Source organism: Haliaeetus leucocephalus, unplaced genomic scaffold, assembly GCF_000737465.1.
Source record: "Haliaeetus leucocephalus isolate CR32 unplaced genomic scaffold, Haliaeetus_leucocephalus-4.0 Scaffold373, whole genome shotgun sequence".
NCBI lineage: Eukaryota > Metazoa > Chordata > Aves > Accipitriformes > Accipitridae > Haliaeetus > Haliaeetus leucocephalus.
Genome location: NW_010972809.1, coordinates 3,338,599 through 3,356,370, shown reverse-complemented (window position 1 = coordinate 3,356,370; position 17,772 = coordinate 3,338,599). Strand labels below are relative to the sequence as shown.

Below are 17,772 nucleotides of genomic sequence, written 5' to 3'. Positions count from 1 at the left end.
TGGAGTGAAAAACCTGTTACAGAAACCCACTGCAGAGCTGTCCCCTGAAGCTAAAAGGTAAGCTAGCACAGTTCAGAGCCAGGCAAAAAGGCCAGAAAAAATACCAGTGCTGTGAATACTGTCAAGTACGAGCGCATGCCAGCACAGACTGCACTGGTCCCAAAAGCACATCTGAAGAGTTACATGACGGAAGAATCCGGGCAAGTAGCTTTCACTCCTTCTCCAGCCTCATGCTCAGCAATTCCTCCTGCAGCGGAGTGCCCCAATCACCAGCTGATCTCACTTGGCTTTAGAGCAAGCTTGTTCTGCATGGCACACTAGCTCCTTTGGAGACATACGCTTTGGGAAGGGGGGTCTAAGAGAAATGCGGAGGGGAAAGGAGATTATTCTCCTTCTCCCCTGCAAAATGGAGGCAGAAATTGTGGCAAGATCTGTCACTGTTGTAAATGTGGCTTTATTTACTTCTCCCTTAAACATGTTGTCTAGGGGATAGCATAAGAAAGAAAGGGCATGCCCGTTTGGAGGCTCCATTTGCAAATCATTAACAACAGCAGCTATGTGGAGGTACTTCAGCGTAAGCCTGGCTATATTTCATTCTGTTAGTTTAAATGCGAGGTCAAAGCCCTAAGGAGACAATAAAGGAGAAGTGTTAATATTCCATGTGAATAAGGAACCATGATTAATCTCCCTACATCTGATGAGTAATTGACTCTTTCTTGAAACTCCTTAATAAACACAGTAATAAGCAGCCAATGGAAAACCTATGTACCACTGCCATCTAGCAGACTGCACGGGGCTCAGGGGTGTGTTGTAGGGCCTGCACAGTTGGGCTTTCACAGGTTTTTATTTTCAGCTCAAGCGCCAGCGGGAAAAGAAGGCCTGGCCCACAAAACAACACAAAAGTAGTCATGCTACCATTCTGCAGCTTGGTTTTTGGCCATGCCCACCTCCTTCCAGTCAAAGTCAGGAGGTTCAGCTCAGCCTCTGGAGAGCTTCCCATGAGATTGTGAGAGACAGTGCATGTCTGGGATTTGGGGAAACCAGTGCCAATTTTACCTACTAGATCCTGCCTTCTGAAGAGCTCTGCATGCTGTATTGGTCAAGAAATGCAGGGTTTACTGCATTCATGTATGACTGCCTTTTCAGTTCACACATGAGAGTCCAATTAATTTATGCATGAATGACCCATCAGTTCAAACATGAGTGCCCTGTTAATTCATGCTTGAGCATCATGTGGGGCATAAGGTGCAGGGTTTTGATAGTAGACAGCTGACTGCAAACAAAGGCAGCCCCAATTACAGTGGTTCAACAGACCTGCAGAGATGGAAATGTTGCTCCCGAGAGCGTGAACACTTGGCGGTCCTTTTTTCCGAGCAAAATTACAGAAATGTGGGACACGCACAGCCACTGCCCCTGAGAGATGCCCCTGCAGTGGCTATGGTGGTGTTAGGAAGCTGGAGCTTGTGGGATGCTACTTTTGGCTTTAGAGACCAAAACCTACAAAAGTGGTGAACACCTAACTTCACAGCCCCAAAGCTCTGACAGCTACAGTTGTTACTGCTCCTCTAGTATCAGCTGATAAGATGGTGCAATGTCCTGTTGATTGAGGAGTAACCTATAGATACCATACTGGGGGAAGCATGCTGGAAAAGAGGTGCGAGATTAGCTCCATGGAAAATGCTGAGAGTCCAGTTTTATGTTCACCTTTGGAAAAAAAGTGTCAAAAAGGGCTGAAAATTCTCCATGCTCCCAACATACATGCTGGGAGTAACGGATGTTCCAGAATGAAAAGAAGGAGTGGAAGTGGGATGGAAGTGGGACATAAATCTAGAGCTGTGAGTTAAGCAATTGCAAGCGCAGCAAAAAAGTCAGAGCTCAGTTCTTATTGTTATGGCTGTGGAGCAAATCCCAAGACAGTGAAGCTGTTTGTTTGTGTTATCTTCTTCCCCAAATGGGGAAATGCCCACACCGCTGCATGTGAGCACTGTTCACACACACCCCCCACACCCCGATTTTGGATGTCAGTGAAGCCCTACAGCTACTGAACTCATGACCCTATTGGTATCTTTAACAGTGGTGTTAATTTTTGCTTGTACAATCTTAATCATATGCTTTTATGCTAAAGCACAGTGAATAACTTGACCTGCCATTATGTTCTTGGTTGGTTGTTTTGAAAGGACAGGTCCTAAACTTTGCAGCAAGTATTCAGACTATGATGATGTTAACCCTGACGGGGTCCATAGGGGTGAGGAGTGGAGTTTGTAATGGGTATGTATTCAAACTGTTGGGGCTTTCTGGGTTATGTATTTTGCAGAAACAAAGTGTGAAGTCTGTAATAAGCATGTGCTCAGACTGCTGCAATATTAACCTCCATAGTCTTGTCCACAAGGATGAGAGGGTGAAGTTTGTGGTGAGTATATATTCAGGCTGTGTTAATGTTAACCCCAATACTCTAGTCCCCAGGGGAAAGGGGTAGTTTGTAACCGATCATGTTGCCCAGAGTCCTGCTATCTGGTTCCCAGGGGAGAGTGGGCGGAATTTTAGTAAGCATATGCATGCATTGTTGCACTATTAACCACTGTAGTCTGGTCCAGGGGTAGGGTCTGTGATGGGTATATAACCAAACTGGGATGTTAACCCCTTTAATGTGGTGCTCAGGGTGGAGGAGTGACATTTTAGTAAGTGTACTGTTACAGTATTAATCCCTACTGCCTGGTCCAAAGGGAGGAAGAGTGGAGTTTATAACTGATGCACATTTAGATTGTGATGTTGTTGAAGAGTTCATAATGGATTAACATTCAACCAAGACCAAGTTCTTCAGTATGTGCCTTGTGGAGGTGAGGAGTGCCATATAGGCCATAAATTGAGGGCTTGCTGTGTTCTTGTGTGAGTGCCAAATTAGTTCATGCATGAGTACTGAATAAATTAATGCATGAGTGCCCAATTAGTTCATGCATGCATGCCCAAATAATTTATGCCCAAGCACCCTGTTAGGACATGCACGAGCGCCCAATTTGTTAATGTGTGAGCACCCAGTTAGTTTACATGAGCACCCAATTACTACACACATGGGTGCTGTGTTGGGCATATATGGTAGAGTTAGGGTAGCAAGGGCTGCCAGTGCGACCTGTGTGGGAGAAGGCCATGATCTGCTTCATGCCAGTCACAGAGATGGTTCCACCTCACTCTGAAAATGGTGCGAGCCACCAAAACTTCAGCCAGTCAGGGGAGCACAGGACACCTCTGCTCAAGTGTATTTAAGAAACAGCAGCAGCCACGGGGAGAGGAGACACATGTGGACACAGCTGAGGAGCCATGCAGCTGGAGATGCACTCTCGAAAGGAGGTGCTCCGTGCTGAAGGTGTGCACTCCCAAAGGGACGGTAGTCCCTGGGTGACCCATGGCAGAGCAGAGACGGCCACAAAGGGATTGTGGCTGTGGACAACCCACAATGGAGCAGGCACAGTAAGGAGGAGGAGTGGCAGACAGAAACCATTACACACATAACCACAACGTCCTGTGCCACCCCCTACCTCACTGAAGGAGTCGGGACAGACCGAGTGTGACCTGTGGTGAAAGTAAGGGGAGTTGAGACGTGGCAGGGGCGAAGAGAGGTGTCTGGCTTAAGTGGAGTCTGAAAAAGGGGGAGAAAAGGTGCTTACTTAGGTGTTTGTTGAATTTCCCAACAGTGATAAGAAGTTTGTGTTAGCTGGCAATAAATGAAACTAAGTAAAAACTCCCCAAGTTGAGACTGTTCTGCCAGCAACAAATGCTGCGCACAGGCCATGCATGGATTACAGGGGTGTCACAAAAGCTGGCACACTGGGCAGAGAGCTGCATAAGCAAGTCAGCAGGAACTGCTGCGGGATTTGCAGCTCTGACGTCTCTTCCAGAGTTATGACCTGAAACTAAGCCTTTCTCAGAAAAGAAAGGTGAAGATGGAGCGCTTGGGACTCCCAACAGCTGGGAAAGGTGTGCTCAGATGCTCTCAGCAGAGACTCTATGTCTCTTGCTAGCCACTGAATGGTGAAGAGAAGGGGAGAACTATTTGCTTTAGACTTTTTGCCCAGGGTCCAATCTGCAGTGCGCCCTGTAACTCCCGGTCAGCTCAAGCCTGCTGCTGGCATGGAGGGATGCGCACGGTGGGTGGGAATCCTGGCAGGGTGGATGGGGTGAAGCACATGTGATGGTGCTCTGTCAGCCCAGCAAAACATGGATGAGGATAAAAGGGTCAGGCTGCCCTGGCATAATGCAACCTTATGAGTGGAGCATTTAAGAAATGGCAGGAATTGGGGGCAGGTCTTCCAGGCTATCATTTGGGATACAGAAGAAGACAGTAAGTAGCAGCCAGCTGCTGGTGCTATTCTGTCTCTGTGGCCCAAATTGCACCCTACAGTTAGTATAAAGTGCCAAAACCCAGCTTAGTAGCAGCTGTGAATTGCTGAGCAACCACAGTAGAACTGCAGCGTTCACACAAAACCTGTGAAATCTGAAAAGGGTTAACAAAAGCAGCTTGGCTCTAACTGAGCAATACTGCATGTGGTAATTGCCTTTCAGAAATTCCCAGCTCTGATACATGTTCCTCATGGAAGGAGGTAAAAATGTAAAAATAAAGCAATATATAAATGACATAGAAGTAATGAAACTGGGTACACAGATTTCATACAAAATTAAGTAGGATCAACTTGACATATTCATTACAAAAACAATTACTCTCACAACTTCATACCCTGCTACAGCCATCTCACCTTACCTGTCAATTTTAATTTAAGTGTTTGCTGGAGGCTCAGGTTCTCCAGCCAAAATGTGTAATTTTGAGAAGATGAAGTTAAGTGACAAGTAGTTTGATTCTGCAGGGGGCTCAGCACACTGAGCTCCCCACTGCTTGAATAAAACGTGAGTGCTCAGGCTCTTTTAAAGACCAAACAGCTTATTGGGGTCACTGACACAGACTTACAGCTGGGCTTTTTAAATGCATATAAAGAAGTCCCACTGCTTTGACCTGTTTGGGGTATCCAGCATTTAAAATGCTGACTTAGAACCCTTCTGGTTCAAGTTTGCCATAAGCTAAACTAGCAAGTGACTAAACTTCCTGTAACTTTTCCTGTAACAGTAATTCAAAGCAAAGCCTTGCCCTGTTTCCAGTCGTCCCTTCAATGCCCGGCACGTTTACAGTGCTGGGTAAGTAACACTTGCTATTTTTAAACCACAGTGACATTCATGCTGGGACAGGCCAAGCAAGACCAAGACCAAGGTTGGTATTGGTAGCCAGCTCTGCGTCGTGGCTGCAATGTGAACAAGATGAGAATCGGCTCCTTCACAGTTAACAGCCAAGGCTTACAGTTTTAATGTTTGGAGCTGTTGTAGCTAAGTGTAGGCTGGGGGACTCCTTCTATGTTACCTATTAGTGACACAAAAAGGCAGTATCTCAACAGGGACTAAAAACTTCAGATTGTGCTTCTGCTCCCTTGATGCTGAGGAGGTTTCAGAACTTGATTCCCAGGGGACTCTAAAATCAGGATGCAAATCAAAATACAGCTATGGATCAAACAGAGTTTGTATTGCCCATAAGGAATTGAAAGCATCTATCTAGGCTAAGCCAAATACAGCAGTTTTCTGTATATACTTTACTCCTACAAGACATTAATACTTGCACTTTATCTCATTTTTAAGGGGGATCAACGTCAATTATTTCTCCTACTGGCAGTAAATTTTGTTGCCAGATCACACACACACCCCTAAATAGGTAGAGCAGAATTTAACAGCTGCCTTAGTCCTTTGGCCCACTGGTACAGCAACCTTTCTCAAACTTCTGCAACTTTCACCAGCTCTGTGGTGGCCAGGCCCTAAATAACTCTGCTGCACTGAGATCCATGCAGCATGCTTGGGCTGCTCTGTGATCTCTCAGGGAGCTGCCATTAACTACATGCCTGACCAGCATCAGGCCTTCCCTACACTCCAGCTGACACAAGCACAGGGTAGCAAAGGACAGTAAGTTATCGTAGTTCAGATAAAAGGTTGCCAGCACCTCTGTGTAACTGGCAGCTGCCGCTTTTAAATTATAAGATAATTACTAGTGCTGTCCACTCAGACCATTTGTTCAGATGACAAGCAGATTTGGGGGACAAAAAAAGCCCCCAAACTTCTGGGAACTGGCATATGAACCCAGAGTGAATCAAAGCTCAGAGGTATGCAGCACATCCTACTAGTGCATCATTTCAGCTTGTCCAGATGCAGGTGGTCTCTTGTGCAGCTCGCTCTTCTGCAGCTCTCTCTTCTGCAAATAAACAGTTGTGATCGAAAGCAAAACCACACTGAACCTGCAGTGCCAAAAGAGCCTTGCAGGTCAACCAGGCAGAAAGCCAGTAACATGGGTTGTTCCCCTAAGCAATCCACTGGCTGTTCTCAGTGTAGCCAGACATCCTGCACATAGTGGTGCTTTTAACTGGTACAGATGCAGCCCCATATGAGATTAAAAAAAAAAATTCCTTGCACATTGCTCACTAGCTTCTGATCTGAGCCCCAGAAAAGAGGTACATGGGCTCACGTAAAGTAGGAAGGGTACACTCCACTCAGGAAAGACATGTACATCCTTCTCAGGCAGAAGGCAAAGGTATGCCTGTCCCCCTCTCATCCTATTAGATGCAGAAGAATCCTGGCTTTAACAATCTGCCAGGATATACATGTTCTCCTCACACTACAGTATTCACTGTATATTTTTGCTTTATAAGAATTTCTTTTTTCCTGCAAAAACAATGCTCTTGAAACTTGCCAAAACTCATCACAAGCTTTTTTTGCCCTTGAAAAACTCTTTATTATCATCTCTTATCCCTATGTCCAACTGATTTTCTCCTCTTCAGAAGTCTTCCTCAGAAAGTAGTACTGAACTAGACTGTCTAGTAGGCACAGACTATCAGGTTAAGTCCAGCATCCACAAGCTCTCTGCTTCCCTGTTTTCACATAGGCTTCTCTTTTAATGAGCCTGGGTTTTCTGCCAGACCAGGAAAGCTAATGACTTCATTTGTCTCCAGGTCTCTCCTGCACAATGTCTACCACTAGGCTTCCTTAGTCTTCATTATTATTGCAGTCTAAGAGCTCATAACAATTTAGTATCTTCATCAGTGACACAGACAGCGGGATCATGTGCACCCTCAGCAAGTCTGCAGAAGACACCAAGCTGAGTGGTGTGGTTGACACGCCTGAGCGATGGGATGCCGTCCAGAGGGACCTGGACAAGCTTGAGAAGTGGGCCCATGTGAACCTCCTGAGGTTCAACAAGGCCAAGTGCAAGGTCCTGCACATGGGTCGGGGCAACCCCCAGTGTCAATACAGGCTGGGGGATGAAGGGATTGAGAGCAGCCCTGCGGAGGAGGACTTGGGGGTACTGGTGGATGAGAAGCTGGACATGAGCCGGCAATGTGCACTCACAGCCCAGAAAGCCAACCGTATCCTGGGCTGCCATAACAACAAACATGGCCAGCAGGTCGAGGGAGGTGATTCTGCCCACCTACTCTGCTCTGGTGAGACCCCACCTGCAGTACTGCGTCCAGCTCTGGAGTCCTTGTACAGGAAAGACAGGGACCTGTTGGAGCGGGTCCAGAGGTGGGCCACAAAAATGGTCAGAGGGATGGAACACCTCTCCTGTGAGGAAAAGCTGAGAGAGTTGGGGTTGTTCAGCCTGGAGAAGAGAAGGCTCCGGGGAGATCTTATTGCAGCCTTTCAGTACTTAAAGGGGACTTATAAGAAAGATGGGGACAAACTTTTAGCAGGGTCTGTAGTGACAGGACAAGGGGTAATGGTTTTAAACTAAAAGAGGGTAGATTTAGACTAGATATTCCATATTATCTATATTCCTTTCTTCCTTAAAAATTTTTTACAGTGAGGGTGGTGAAACACTGGAACAGGTTGCCCAGAGAGGTGGTATATGCCCCATCCCTGGAAACATCCAAGGTGAGGTTGGACAGGGCTCTGAGCAACCTGACCTAGTTAAAGATGTCCCTGCTCATTGCAGGGGGGTTGGACTAGATGATCTTTAAAGGTTCCTTCCAACGCAAACTATTCTATGTTTCTATGAATCTATGATTCTATGAATCTATGATTCTATGATTTAGGCCAAAGGAGACAGGTGTAAATGCTCTGAAATAGGCTGTATCTCACCACTTTGTAAAGTGCTAGGTGAACTAGTGCACATTTTTATGGTGAATTTTAACTCTTCAGAAGTGACAGACAAAAAACACCACAAAAGCCTATGTCAGGGTGGAGGACAGGAGGTGGGATCAAAGATGCTTTCTACCTAGCATGATGTCTGGGATTGTCGTAGTCCTATCAGCATCTCTGTGCCAGAGTGTGAATTCTGTTTTGTTTTGTGGACCCCATTCTGCTTTACATTCTGCACTGTCACCTTCACACTGCTGCAACTCGTAAGCGTGGTAGCAGCTGGACATGTTGGGAAAAAACCCACATGCTGGAATAGTAATAGCAGACAAGGCCAACAAAACTCATCAATCCTGAATGTCTGGAACAGTAGGTAACATCACTGGCTCTGAGACTCTTACAAACAGCAATTTACCAGATGGGACTAGAGCCTGAACCTACACCAGCAGAGGAGAAGTATCAAAAGCGAACCCTCAATAAACCAGTGTATAGTGTAAGACAGGAAGCATTCTCTAATGAAGTATGCAAGAACCATACTGTCTAAGGGCAGTGACTATACCTGCCACTCACAAGAGAAAAACACAGAGGTTTTCTGGAGTCATCTGCTTTTTCAAAAAGTCAAAATTCTTAGCACTTTCTGGAGTAAAATAGCAATGGACAAGAAATTCCTTTACAAAGCCTGTCTTCCTTTCCTCTCCCTTGAGGATTTTAGTTCAAAACCCAAGCTCCAGCATACTGCATGATTTGGGACTACTCTGGTGCTCTGTTACCCAAAAAGGGGTGGGAAATCTGTACAGCAGGATTCTGCTGCCTAAGAAGACTGCCCAACAAATACAGGAGGGAGTCCTGGGGCTACTGCCTGTGACTGAGAGTGCTTTGGTGGTCCTGGGCCCTCATTAGTGTTGCAGCTGTAACTCAACTCTGTACTGGGGAAACCCCAGGTGAGCTTCACCAATTCACTGAGCACCCACTTTCTGCAAACAGAAGGGAGCATGTGGGCCAGCCGAGAACCCATACACCAACAGGACACCTAACCTGGACAAGCAGAGGACCAGAAACTGCAGCCTGGTATGACATGTTCTAGCATTTAATTCATACGCATCCTGAGAGACCTGTAAGTCAGAACAGTGCCTAATGACTTCCCAGGCCACACAGCTAGTGCTGCAGTGACAGCACACTGCACTGGCTGCAACTGAATGAACATGGTTGCTCTCAGCTATCCATCCCCCCACCACCTTCTCCCTGTCTCCCCCTTGATGTCATCCTTCCCTCAGATCTGCTGCCATAAGTGTTGGTAACAGCTTCCTAAAGGGGAATAGAGGCATGGGCCTGTATCCAACATATGCCTTTTGCACAATTCTGCTCCAGAAGTTACCGGATGGCTGGCTTACTGCAATTGCTCCTGTGAGGAATTCATACCTGTATTCAGCAACCCCTCCTGCATGCTTCTTCATGGCTGTATCAGAGCTCATTCCATAGAAGAGTTTCACCTTCTTGCCATTCTTTTCCATAATCTCTCCAGCACACTGGTCATGGCCTGCAAACATTCCTCCAAGCATGACAAAATCAGCACCGGCTCCTGTGATCAGCAAAGTGACATGTAAGAAAGCAGGGAAGGGAGAAAAAGGGTGAAAGACAAAGCAAGAACACAGTGGCCTCCAAAAACAATAGCCAGCCCTCAATAGTTTGGTACAGAAAGTCCCCTCCTGTAATGGATGCAGTGAACTTGGAAGAAATGCTTTACTGAAGAACTGACACATGCTGAATTGTATTTCTCTGGTATTTTAAATGGAAAGATTCCTTTTCTGTTGTGATGACAAAGATATAGATTATTCAACTCCACCCCACACGCTTTATTTTCAAATTCAGTTTTAACCCTTTACTTCACAATAGTATCTGAGCACAGTTCCTTATTAACTACTACTGTGACGGCAGTGTGCAGGAGCCCTAATCACAGGGCTGGAACCTGTTGAGCTCAATGCTGTACAAAGGACAGCTCCTACTTCAAGACCTTTCTAGGCTACAAGGGGTGAGTGGGAATGTACCCTGAAGGAAGGCATACCCATGAATGTAATATACTCATCCCAACACTGACATAAAACAAGCAGATTTTTTAATGAAATGATGGATTTTTCAAGTCAACCAGCCATATGTATTCAGTGTAAGTCTGGGTGATCCCTTGTCAAAGAGAGCTGGATGGGTCTGCGTTTGGTTCCTGTTGTTTAAAAGCTCTGGGCCAAGGACCACAACCCCTGGGTTCTAAGATTCTCCGCATGCACCACAAAGGAGGTCTAACCCATAGCTACAACTCCTAAATATGTTCCAGATACTGAATAACACTGAATACTCAGTCATGCCTGTTCAGTCTGTCCACCTCCCCTGGCTTTGCAAATTATGAAATCAGTTCCACTGGGAGTAAGATCAGGAAGGTTTCTGGAATCACTCTTGATTTTCTGCTGTGATTTCCAGTATTTCCCAGCAGCTCCTCCTGTGATATTTTGGCATATCTAGTCTTGCATGGAAAAGCTTGGCTTTTACTCTTTCATGAGCCGGTGGTGAACCATCCCTGAAACAAAGCATTTTCCTGTTCAGGCTTTCTGCTTCTTCAATGTGTATGTGTCAGAACAGGCCTCCCCCCTGCCCAACTTCTTCCCAGAACTGGCAAAAGAACAGGGTTATAAACCTCACTTCATAGAAAGCAAAAGAGCCGGAACTAACCTCACCCCATTACAAACATGTCCAAACTCTGAGGAGATCCCAGGCTAGGTAAGTCTGGCATTAGGATTTGCCCTGATCTCTGTCGCTATCTAAACAATAGCACTGAACCTTGAAATCTGAAGACTGAAATCATTATCAAATCTGCTCAGCTTCTGCCATCTGTTTAAAAGCTCTGTAGATAAACCTGAATTTGGGAATATTTTGATCTTAGAATACATGACAACTGTGGAGTGTGCACCGATTTATAAAAGCCAGTTCCCTCCCACCACCTCTTTGCCAAAGAGCAGACCTAGCAGCAATGTCTGGGAGCAGAGCACCCAGCTGCTCTGCTGACCTCGCCTCCCTTTGCCTGGTTGTTGTTTGAAAGGAACAGCATGTCCGTAGTAAAGGGATATCAAAAATGAGGCTTGTGCAAAGCTGCTGAGCACATCACAAGCAGTACTTATAGCCAGGCACCCATTCAGGTGTCCTATCATGCCAGCTACCTGGCAGATTTTTCCTGAGCTCTTTTGTTTCAGATGGCTGAGTTTTAAAGCCCCAGTTTGACTCACGTCTGATACTACTATTAACCTGACAAAACCAAAAGGAACGCTCATCCTTTAAGACAATCTCAATTACTGATGGGGAGGTCCTGTTGTTACCTGGCACAATCTTGCTCCACCTTTGCAAAAAATAAGTAGCCTGGGAAATCTAGTTGATGTCTTCTTCGTGGGTGGAAGAAAACAACATGAGGAAGGAGGGATGGATTTGGGATCAAGGTTTCAAAGAGGGCATTTAAACAAGTCAAAGGCCTGCCAAAGGACACTCTGGACTCTCTGCCTTGTCAATACTATTCTCTGATCCCTAATTGTAGTCCTGACTCTGGCTGTGGGTCTTACAGCCTCCAAATTATTAATGCAGAACAGTCACATGAACTCTACACTCCAGAATCAGAGAATTTTGGTTCCTGTGCCCTTAAGTATCTATTTATCATTTTTCTTTTGACTGCGTATTTTGGGAGGAAAGCAAATATGTCTGAATTACAGGATTGAAACTCATCCAACTTGAGTAGCTTCAGCAAGCTACAACATAATTCATCAAGCTCTTCCAGAAGAGAGGAGCCATGTTACAGCAGATGCAGCACGTCTAAACATTGGAATGATATATGCTGACTGTCCTGCAGCTCCAGGAATGACAAGCCCATATTAAATATACTTTTTTCCAATGCTCTCCAGAACTTTCCACCCTGCTTCAGTGTTGCAAAGATGTCTGAAAGTCTCAAGTCTGTTCAACTACTTTTGTACCAGTTAACATCCAACCAGGAGGCTGTAGTTCTTAGCATGGTCTTTCTTTACTTATGCATGTAGAAGCATTGGTGGTATTTGCAACACCCAGCTGCAGTCTTTTGTTTTCAAGTACAGATAGCGTGCCATTATTTTAGGTTGTGGGGCATTGGGAACACCTCGCAACAACCCCTTAGATAATGCAGGATGTGATGGGGTGCGTTGCATACAAGCATCCCAGTAGCTTGCCCAGAGTTTGCTAGACTCATCCTCTTTCTACACAATGCCACTTCAATGCACTGATGCTGGGGACGACTTCCCCGTTGAGGCCTATGCTGTATCTGGGCTGATTTTGTCCATTCACATTTCATAGTGCCTTCTCTTTCAAGCCATTACAGAACACATGTGCTGACGCCATCCCAATCTTGCACCACTCACACAGTTCTGCTGAATCTGGATGGAATCCCTCAGATGTCTTTTGTATGCCTGATAATACAAGTTACTGATAACCAGATTGGCTCTGCACAAATTCATCTGGAGTCAGCCTGGATTTGTAGCCTGGGCAGTCCTCCAGGCAGATGCAGCGTAAGTTAGCCTGGAATCAACATTCACCTGTGCTCCAGCTGAGCCAGCAAGCCTTTGCAACAGTAAGTATACACACAGAGCTATTGAAAACAGGAAAAAAAGCCAGTATGATGTGTCAGGTATATTTTGGAACCAGTATATGTCCCCAGTTGACTATTACACATGATTTTTCCTTCCTTTTCCTTCTCTGCTCCTGTATCTCTTCTCACCATTGCTGTAAGGAACAGCAGTATTGTGTTAAAGATGCTGGCGTAGGATTCAAAAGGCACATTCTGTTCCTGGCTGTGTCACAAAAATATATGTGACCTCAGGCAACTGAACTTAGTATTTCTGTGCTTTGACTTCTCATCTTTAAAAGGAGACAGTAGTGCCTCCCTGGGGCATTCTGAGAAATGTGTTCATGTTATCAGCCTTTCCAAGGGTGCAGTTATGTGAACCATCTGAGAGTCCAACACAAAGTTCTTTCATACTTTCTCTCATTCCTGCATCAAAACACCTCTTTTCTTCCTGATCAACCTACATCTTTTCCATTATTCTCTCCAATATCCAGATGGCAGTGATATCTTCAGTTTCCTAAATCCATAAAAGGTTCCCATCCAGCAGTACCAGAATTCCAGCAGTCTCTCCCAAAGTATCTGTCCCTCCTGGCATTTTTGTCCCCCAACTTCAGTGCTTCTCTGTTCCTTGCTTTTTTAAATAGGCTTCTACCTTGTTTCCCCTCTGACAAAATGCCCAGTCTGTCTCTGACTCCTGACACCAGTCAATGGTGTCACCTTCCACTCGTAAAGCTTCTCAGGATCTTCTTCATGGTTCTTCACAACTCTTCACTTGCACTCAACCCACTCTACTCCTGTTCCCGTGAACTTGCCTCTTCCGGTCACATGTTTAGCCATTTTTCAATGCTAGTCTTCAGATCTGGGACTCCCTCACACTTTTAATGACTCAAATGGCTGCTTTGTCACTGCTTTATAATGAACACCTGAACATCCCTTTCTGAAGACTTTACAATGATCTGCCAAAAAGAGATAGTACAATCACTTTGACAAAAGTCCTCTTTGGCTCTTTCGTCCAATGCTTTGTCCAGGCCTCCAACCCCAGGTGAAATTGTACATCTGTATGTTTTAGCACCCAGCCTCTGCTATCCAATACATTTATGTAACTCCTCTCCCCCAAGAGGGTCCCAGCAAGCGCAGAGGTCTGTGCTAGACAATTCAGTATCAGTATCAAGGCTTTGGCTTGTAAAGGCTGGGCACGGGGCTCACATAGCCAATCACCTCAACAGCATTCAATAAACACTGATAGTAATAAAAACATCTAGAAGCTTATTTTGCCACCCACCTTTGACAAATGCACACCTGGCTCCAGTTAGTGAGATACCTGCAGTGTGCCTACCTCAGTGATGCATAACCAGATATGGTAAGTTTATTGCCTCAGGGTAATCTCTATCAGTTCCAGCCCTGTACCTGTGACAGACAGGTCAGACTGATCTGTCTGGCCTACTGTCAGAGCAGAACTACTGCCTGTATAATCTCAGCTTTCTGACGCTCCTCTGTTGCAGGGTCAACCCATGGTAGACTTCGAACATGTACCACTGTGAATCCCAGCACCTCCCGACAATCAGCAAGGTCAGAATCTGCACCTTCACGGATTTCAAGACAGCTTCTGTTCAGTTAGCCCAAAGAGACTACAAGGACTTCTTCAGACTTGCTATAAACATCACAAAGGAAAACATTTTAAACACTTTGAAGTTACTTCCTGTTGTTCTAACTTCTGGAAACGCTCTTGTTGAAAAAAAGGCCTTTTCCACGGGCCAGGTTTCTGTGCAGGCAGCTGGGAGTGCAGCGAGGTCACAATTCCAGTTAAGCTCCCAGCGGCAAGGCCAGCAAGAACCAGAGCAGCGGAGGAGCCAGAGAAAGTCAGGCAGAACAAAGGCCTCGCTGCAGGCGGCACAAATTCAGAGTGGGCTGGGCTGAGGAGAGGTCGGCTGTTTTTTTAATACAATCTTGTTGTCAAAGAGGGTGGATGCCGCTGTTTATCTATGTCAGAATCACCCAACTGGAACTATCTATTCCCTATGTCACATCACCCACTGGGTAACACAAGGGTGCTGTGAAATCCTGTGACTGAGCAGATTCCTTGCTGGTAGCAATCACTCCACGGCTGTGCCTGAAAATCTCTAATTAAGTATTCCTTGTCATCTGACCTGCCTAAAAACAGGAGCTGTCTGCAAACTTCGAAGACAGATTTTGGTTTCAACCTTTCCAGGAGGCCCAGAGTTTTTCTTGGCAGGTCTGTAATCTGAGTTTAGGCCTGCCCTGCTTTCCATACTTGCAAAGCTCCCTGCCAAGCAGACATGCTGTATCATAACGTCCTAGCTCTTGTATCGTACCGCACTGAAATCCCAATGAGACACTCTGCTGTCCCACTGTATTCTGGGTATTACTCCATGGTGACATCTCCAAAGGGTCTGGCATTTTGAGGGGTGGGACAGTGTCTTTAAATGTCCTGTCAGCCCAGGATGCATTTACCACCTGGTTCACATAGGCTGCTGCAACAAGGTTATGGTTAAGGGACAATCCTGACCTCGACCCCCCACACTGATGTAACTTTCACGTCCAACAGAAAATACTCACAGATTAAATTCTCTGTTCTATCAGCAAGAGCTACTGCAATTCACCAAAGCTAACGGCATGAGAGCAAAATCTGTTAATTATTAACTTAGATGTTTTAGACATCTGCTCAGCTCTAGGGGATACAGTATAAATAAAATCTCATCTCTTCAAGCGGACAGCTGATCCCAAGAACATCTCCAGGGATCTGGCCTGCCTTTTTGTTTTGGTCTTCCGTCCAACACACATTCCACGATCTCTCCATCCTTTCAAGGCCCAGGTCAGCCAGCTCTGGCAATGTTACAGACATCTTTGAACCCTACTCAAAAGAAACCCTTATCAGTTTTCTTTGTATTACTGTCCCAGTGGCTGTATCCCATGCACACCTGGCAGATAGTTTCTAAACAGGACTTCGACCGCTGTACGTTTTGCGCTGCAGAATTTGCACTGTCTGGTCCAAAGAGCGCATTCGCGTCTGGCGTATTAATTTCACCGGAGTCACCCACGGGGACGAACGTAACCTACTGCTGATAACACATTCGGGGTCAAACTGACTCCCGCATCGGTGCTGACGGTGCTGGGGACACGGGGGTGTAACGGGTGGCAGACACGCCGTCCTTACCAAACGCTTTGGCGACATCTCCCGGGCAGCTGCATCCCCCGTCCTGCGTGAAGAAAAGGCGACAGTGAGTGGCGGGAGCTCGCCCGGGGACCCCGCGACCGGCCACACAACGGCCCCTGCTCAGGGACGGCGGGTCAAGAGCTGGCGGCGCACCACCGGCATGCATCGTCTCAGCGGAGTTTTTAGGGAAGACCTATTACCCTTTCTATTGCTTTCCTTCTTTGGGGTCATTTACAGTCCACTGAAAATACCACCGCGGTAACAGCAGCAATGCAAATTCCTGACTGCAATTTCCTAAATCCCGGAAACTGGAAAACACCACCTCCTCTGATGATCTGAATCATTCCCTGCCATTTTAATGAAAGGCCGTGTGATGCAGAGGTACCACAAACCCCTACCTTAAACCACCAAAGACATTTAAAGTAACTTTCTCAGCAGTTTACAATACATTAAAAGGTCACAGAGGGAGGGGTGAGGAAATACACCATCAGCTATGTTGGATTTTGATCTGATAATCTCTAAGCAAATTGGGTAGTCTAATCTTTGGTAAATGAAAACGAATCTCTCATCATACTCACTGTTTGCTACAGGTCTGGTAAGGAAACAGCAGCACTTTGAGATCATTAGCATTTTAGACCTATGTGTTTCAGTTTCAGTGCAGAGCAAAGAAGTGGCTGATGAGGGGGTTTCAGTTGAGGGGAGGGAAGTTATGTACGTGTGATAGGGCTGTAAAAAAGGAACAGCACATAGCAGAGCTCATCATGTGCTATGGTTCTTTAGGTTTTGTAAAGGTCTGAGCATCAGATGAAAGATCCTTCTACTCTACGCAGTCATTGTACCAAGAGGGCTCCCCATTCCTTTGATGATCGGGGTCCGTTGCAGACTGCCGACTGCCTTCCTGCTTTTGAAGCTACTCCCCAGACTGTACAGTTACTTCACTTTGTTTCACCTCCCTGTTGGCAGAGATGCATGCCTGTGTATGACCTGTGGCTGAGCACAGCCAGACACCCCCAGCATCAGCCATTTTAGAGCTGGCTTTCGCAGGTAGCTAGCAACAGGGCTGAGTGTTAGAACCTCTGTGTGCACAAAAGGATTCAGACACAAACCAAGCAGGTGGATCCAAAAGTGAGTGGCTTTTCAAAGGGCATCCCACTGCAAACAGCGCCTGGTAGAACTTTAAAGGATTTATTCCAGTTGCTGATAACCTCTAGCACATTATGCCTTTTGTTGGGCTAGACACTCTTGCTGTCAGCTCCAGAAAGGAGTGCTGGGCTGACAGCTAAATCTCTCCTGTTAAGGGCTCTGCTTGTGCAGTTCTTTCCCTCTGACAAGTCTGTCAGAGCCTGGAGGAGGGTGTGCACGTATGTGCATGTGTCAGGGGAGGAAGAGCCGAGGTAGAAAGAGGGGTCTAATAATCTTCAAAGAGTAGTGTCAGGAATTTGCCTCTTACTGTCTGACTGAGACAGGCTGGCTATGAATGCTCGCTGGTAGATGGGTTTCAGTCTGTTCTTGTTGGGTGGCTCAGTGTCTGAGTTTTGTAATTAATCCAGTAGTGGCAGTGATGGAGGCTTTATGCTTTTGGAAGTACCACAGTGATGGGGGCCTTAGTGTATAATCATTAATCATTGGCTTCAAAAAATATCACTTTGAATGTCACCAAATTACAAAATGCTGAGCAGATTAAGAGACTTTCCCAAAACTTCATGAGTTACCATTTAAGATAAAAGGAACCGATAGTGATGATTCACAGCACTTCTTTATCTGTAGATGTCTCCACTTACTTCACATAAGCAGGTAAATTTAATGATTCACAGAAAGGGAA

At 45.9% G+C, this 17,772-nt stretch overlaps 1 protein-coding gene across 2 annotated transcripts in view; it reads right to left on the bottom strand.

Moving 5' to 3' along the window:
* GMPR (guanosine monophosphate reductase) overlaps positions 1 to 17,772 on the bottom strand; it is a 43,895-nt gene that overhangs the window by 4,970 nt on the left and 21,153 nt on the right. For both annotated transcript variants that reach the window (XM_010573179.1, XM_010573180.1), the window contains exons 7-8: positions 15,951 to 15,993; positions 9,574 to 9,733 (exon numbers count right to left, since the gene is read on the bottom strand). In XM_010573179.1, the coding sequence (XP_010571481.1) occupies positions 9,574 to 9,733; positions 15,951 to 15,993 (203 nt within the window). The remainder of the gene's footprint in view (positions 1 to 9,573; positions 9,734 to 15,950; positions 15,994 to 17,772) is intronic.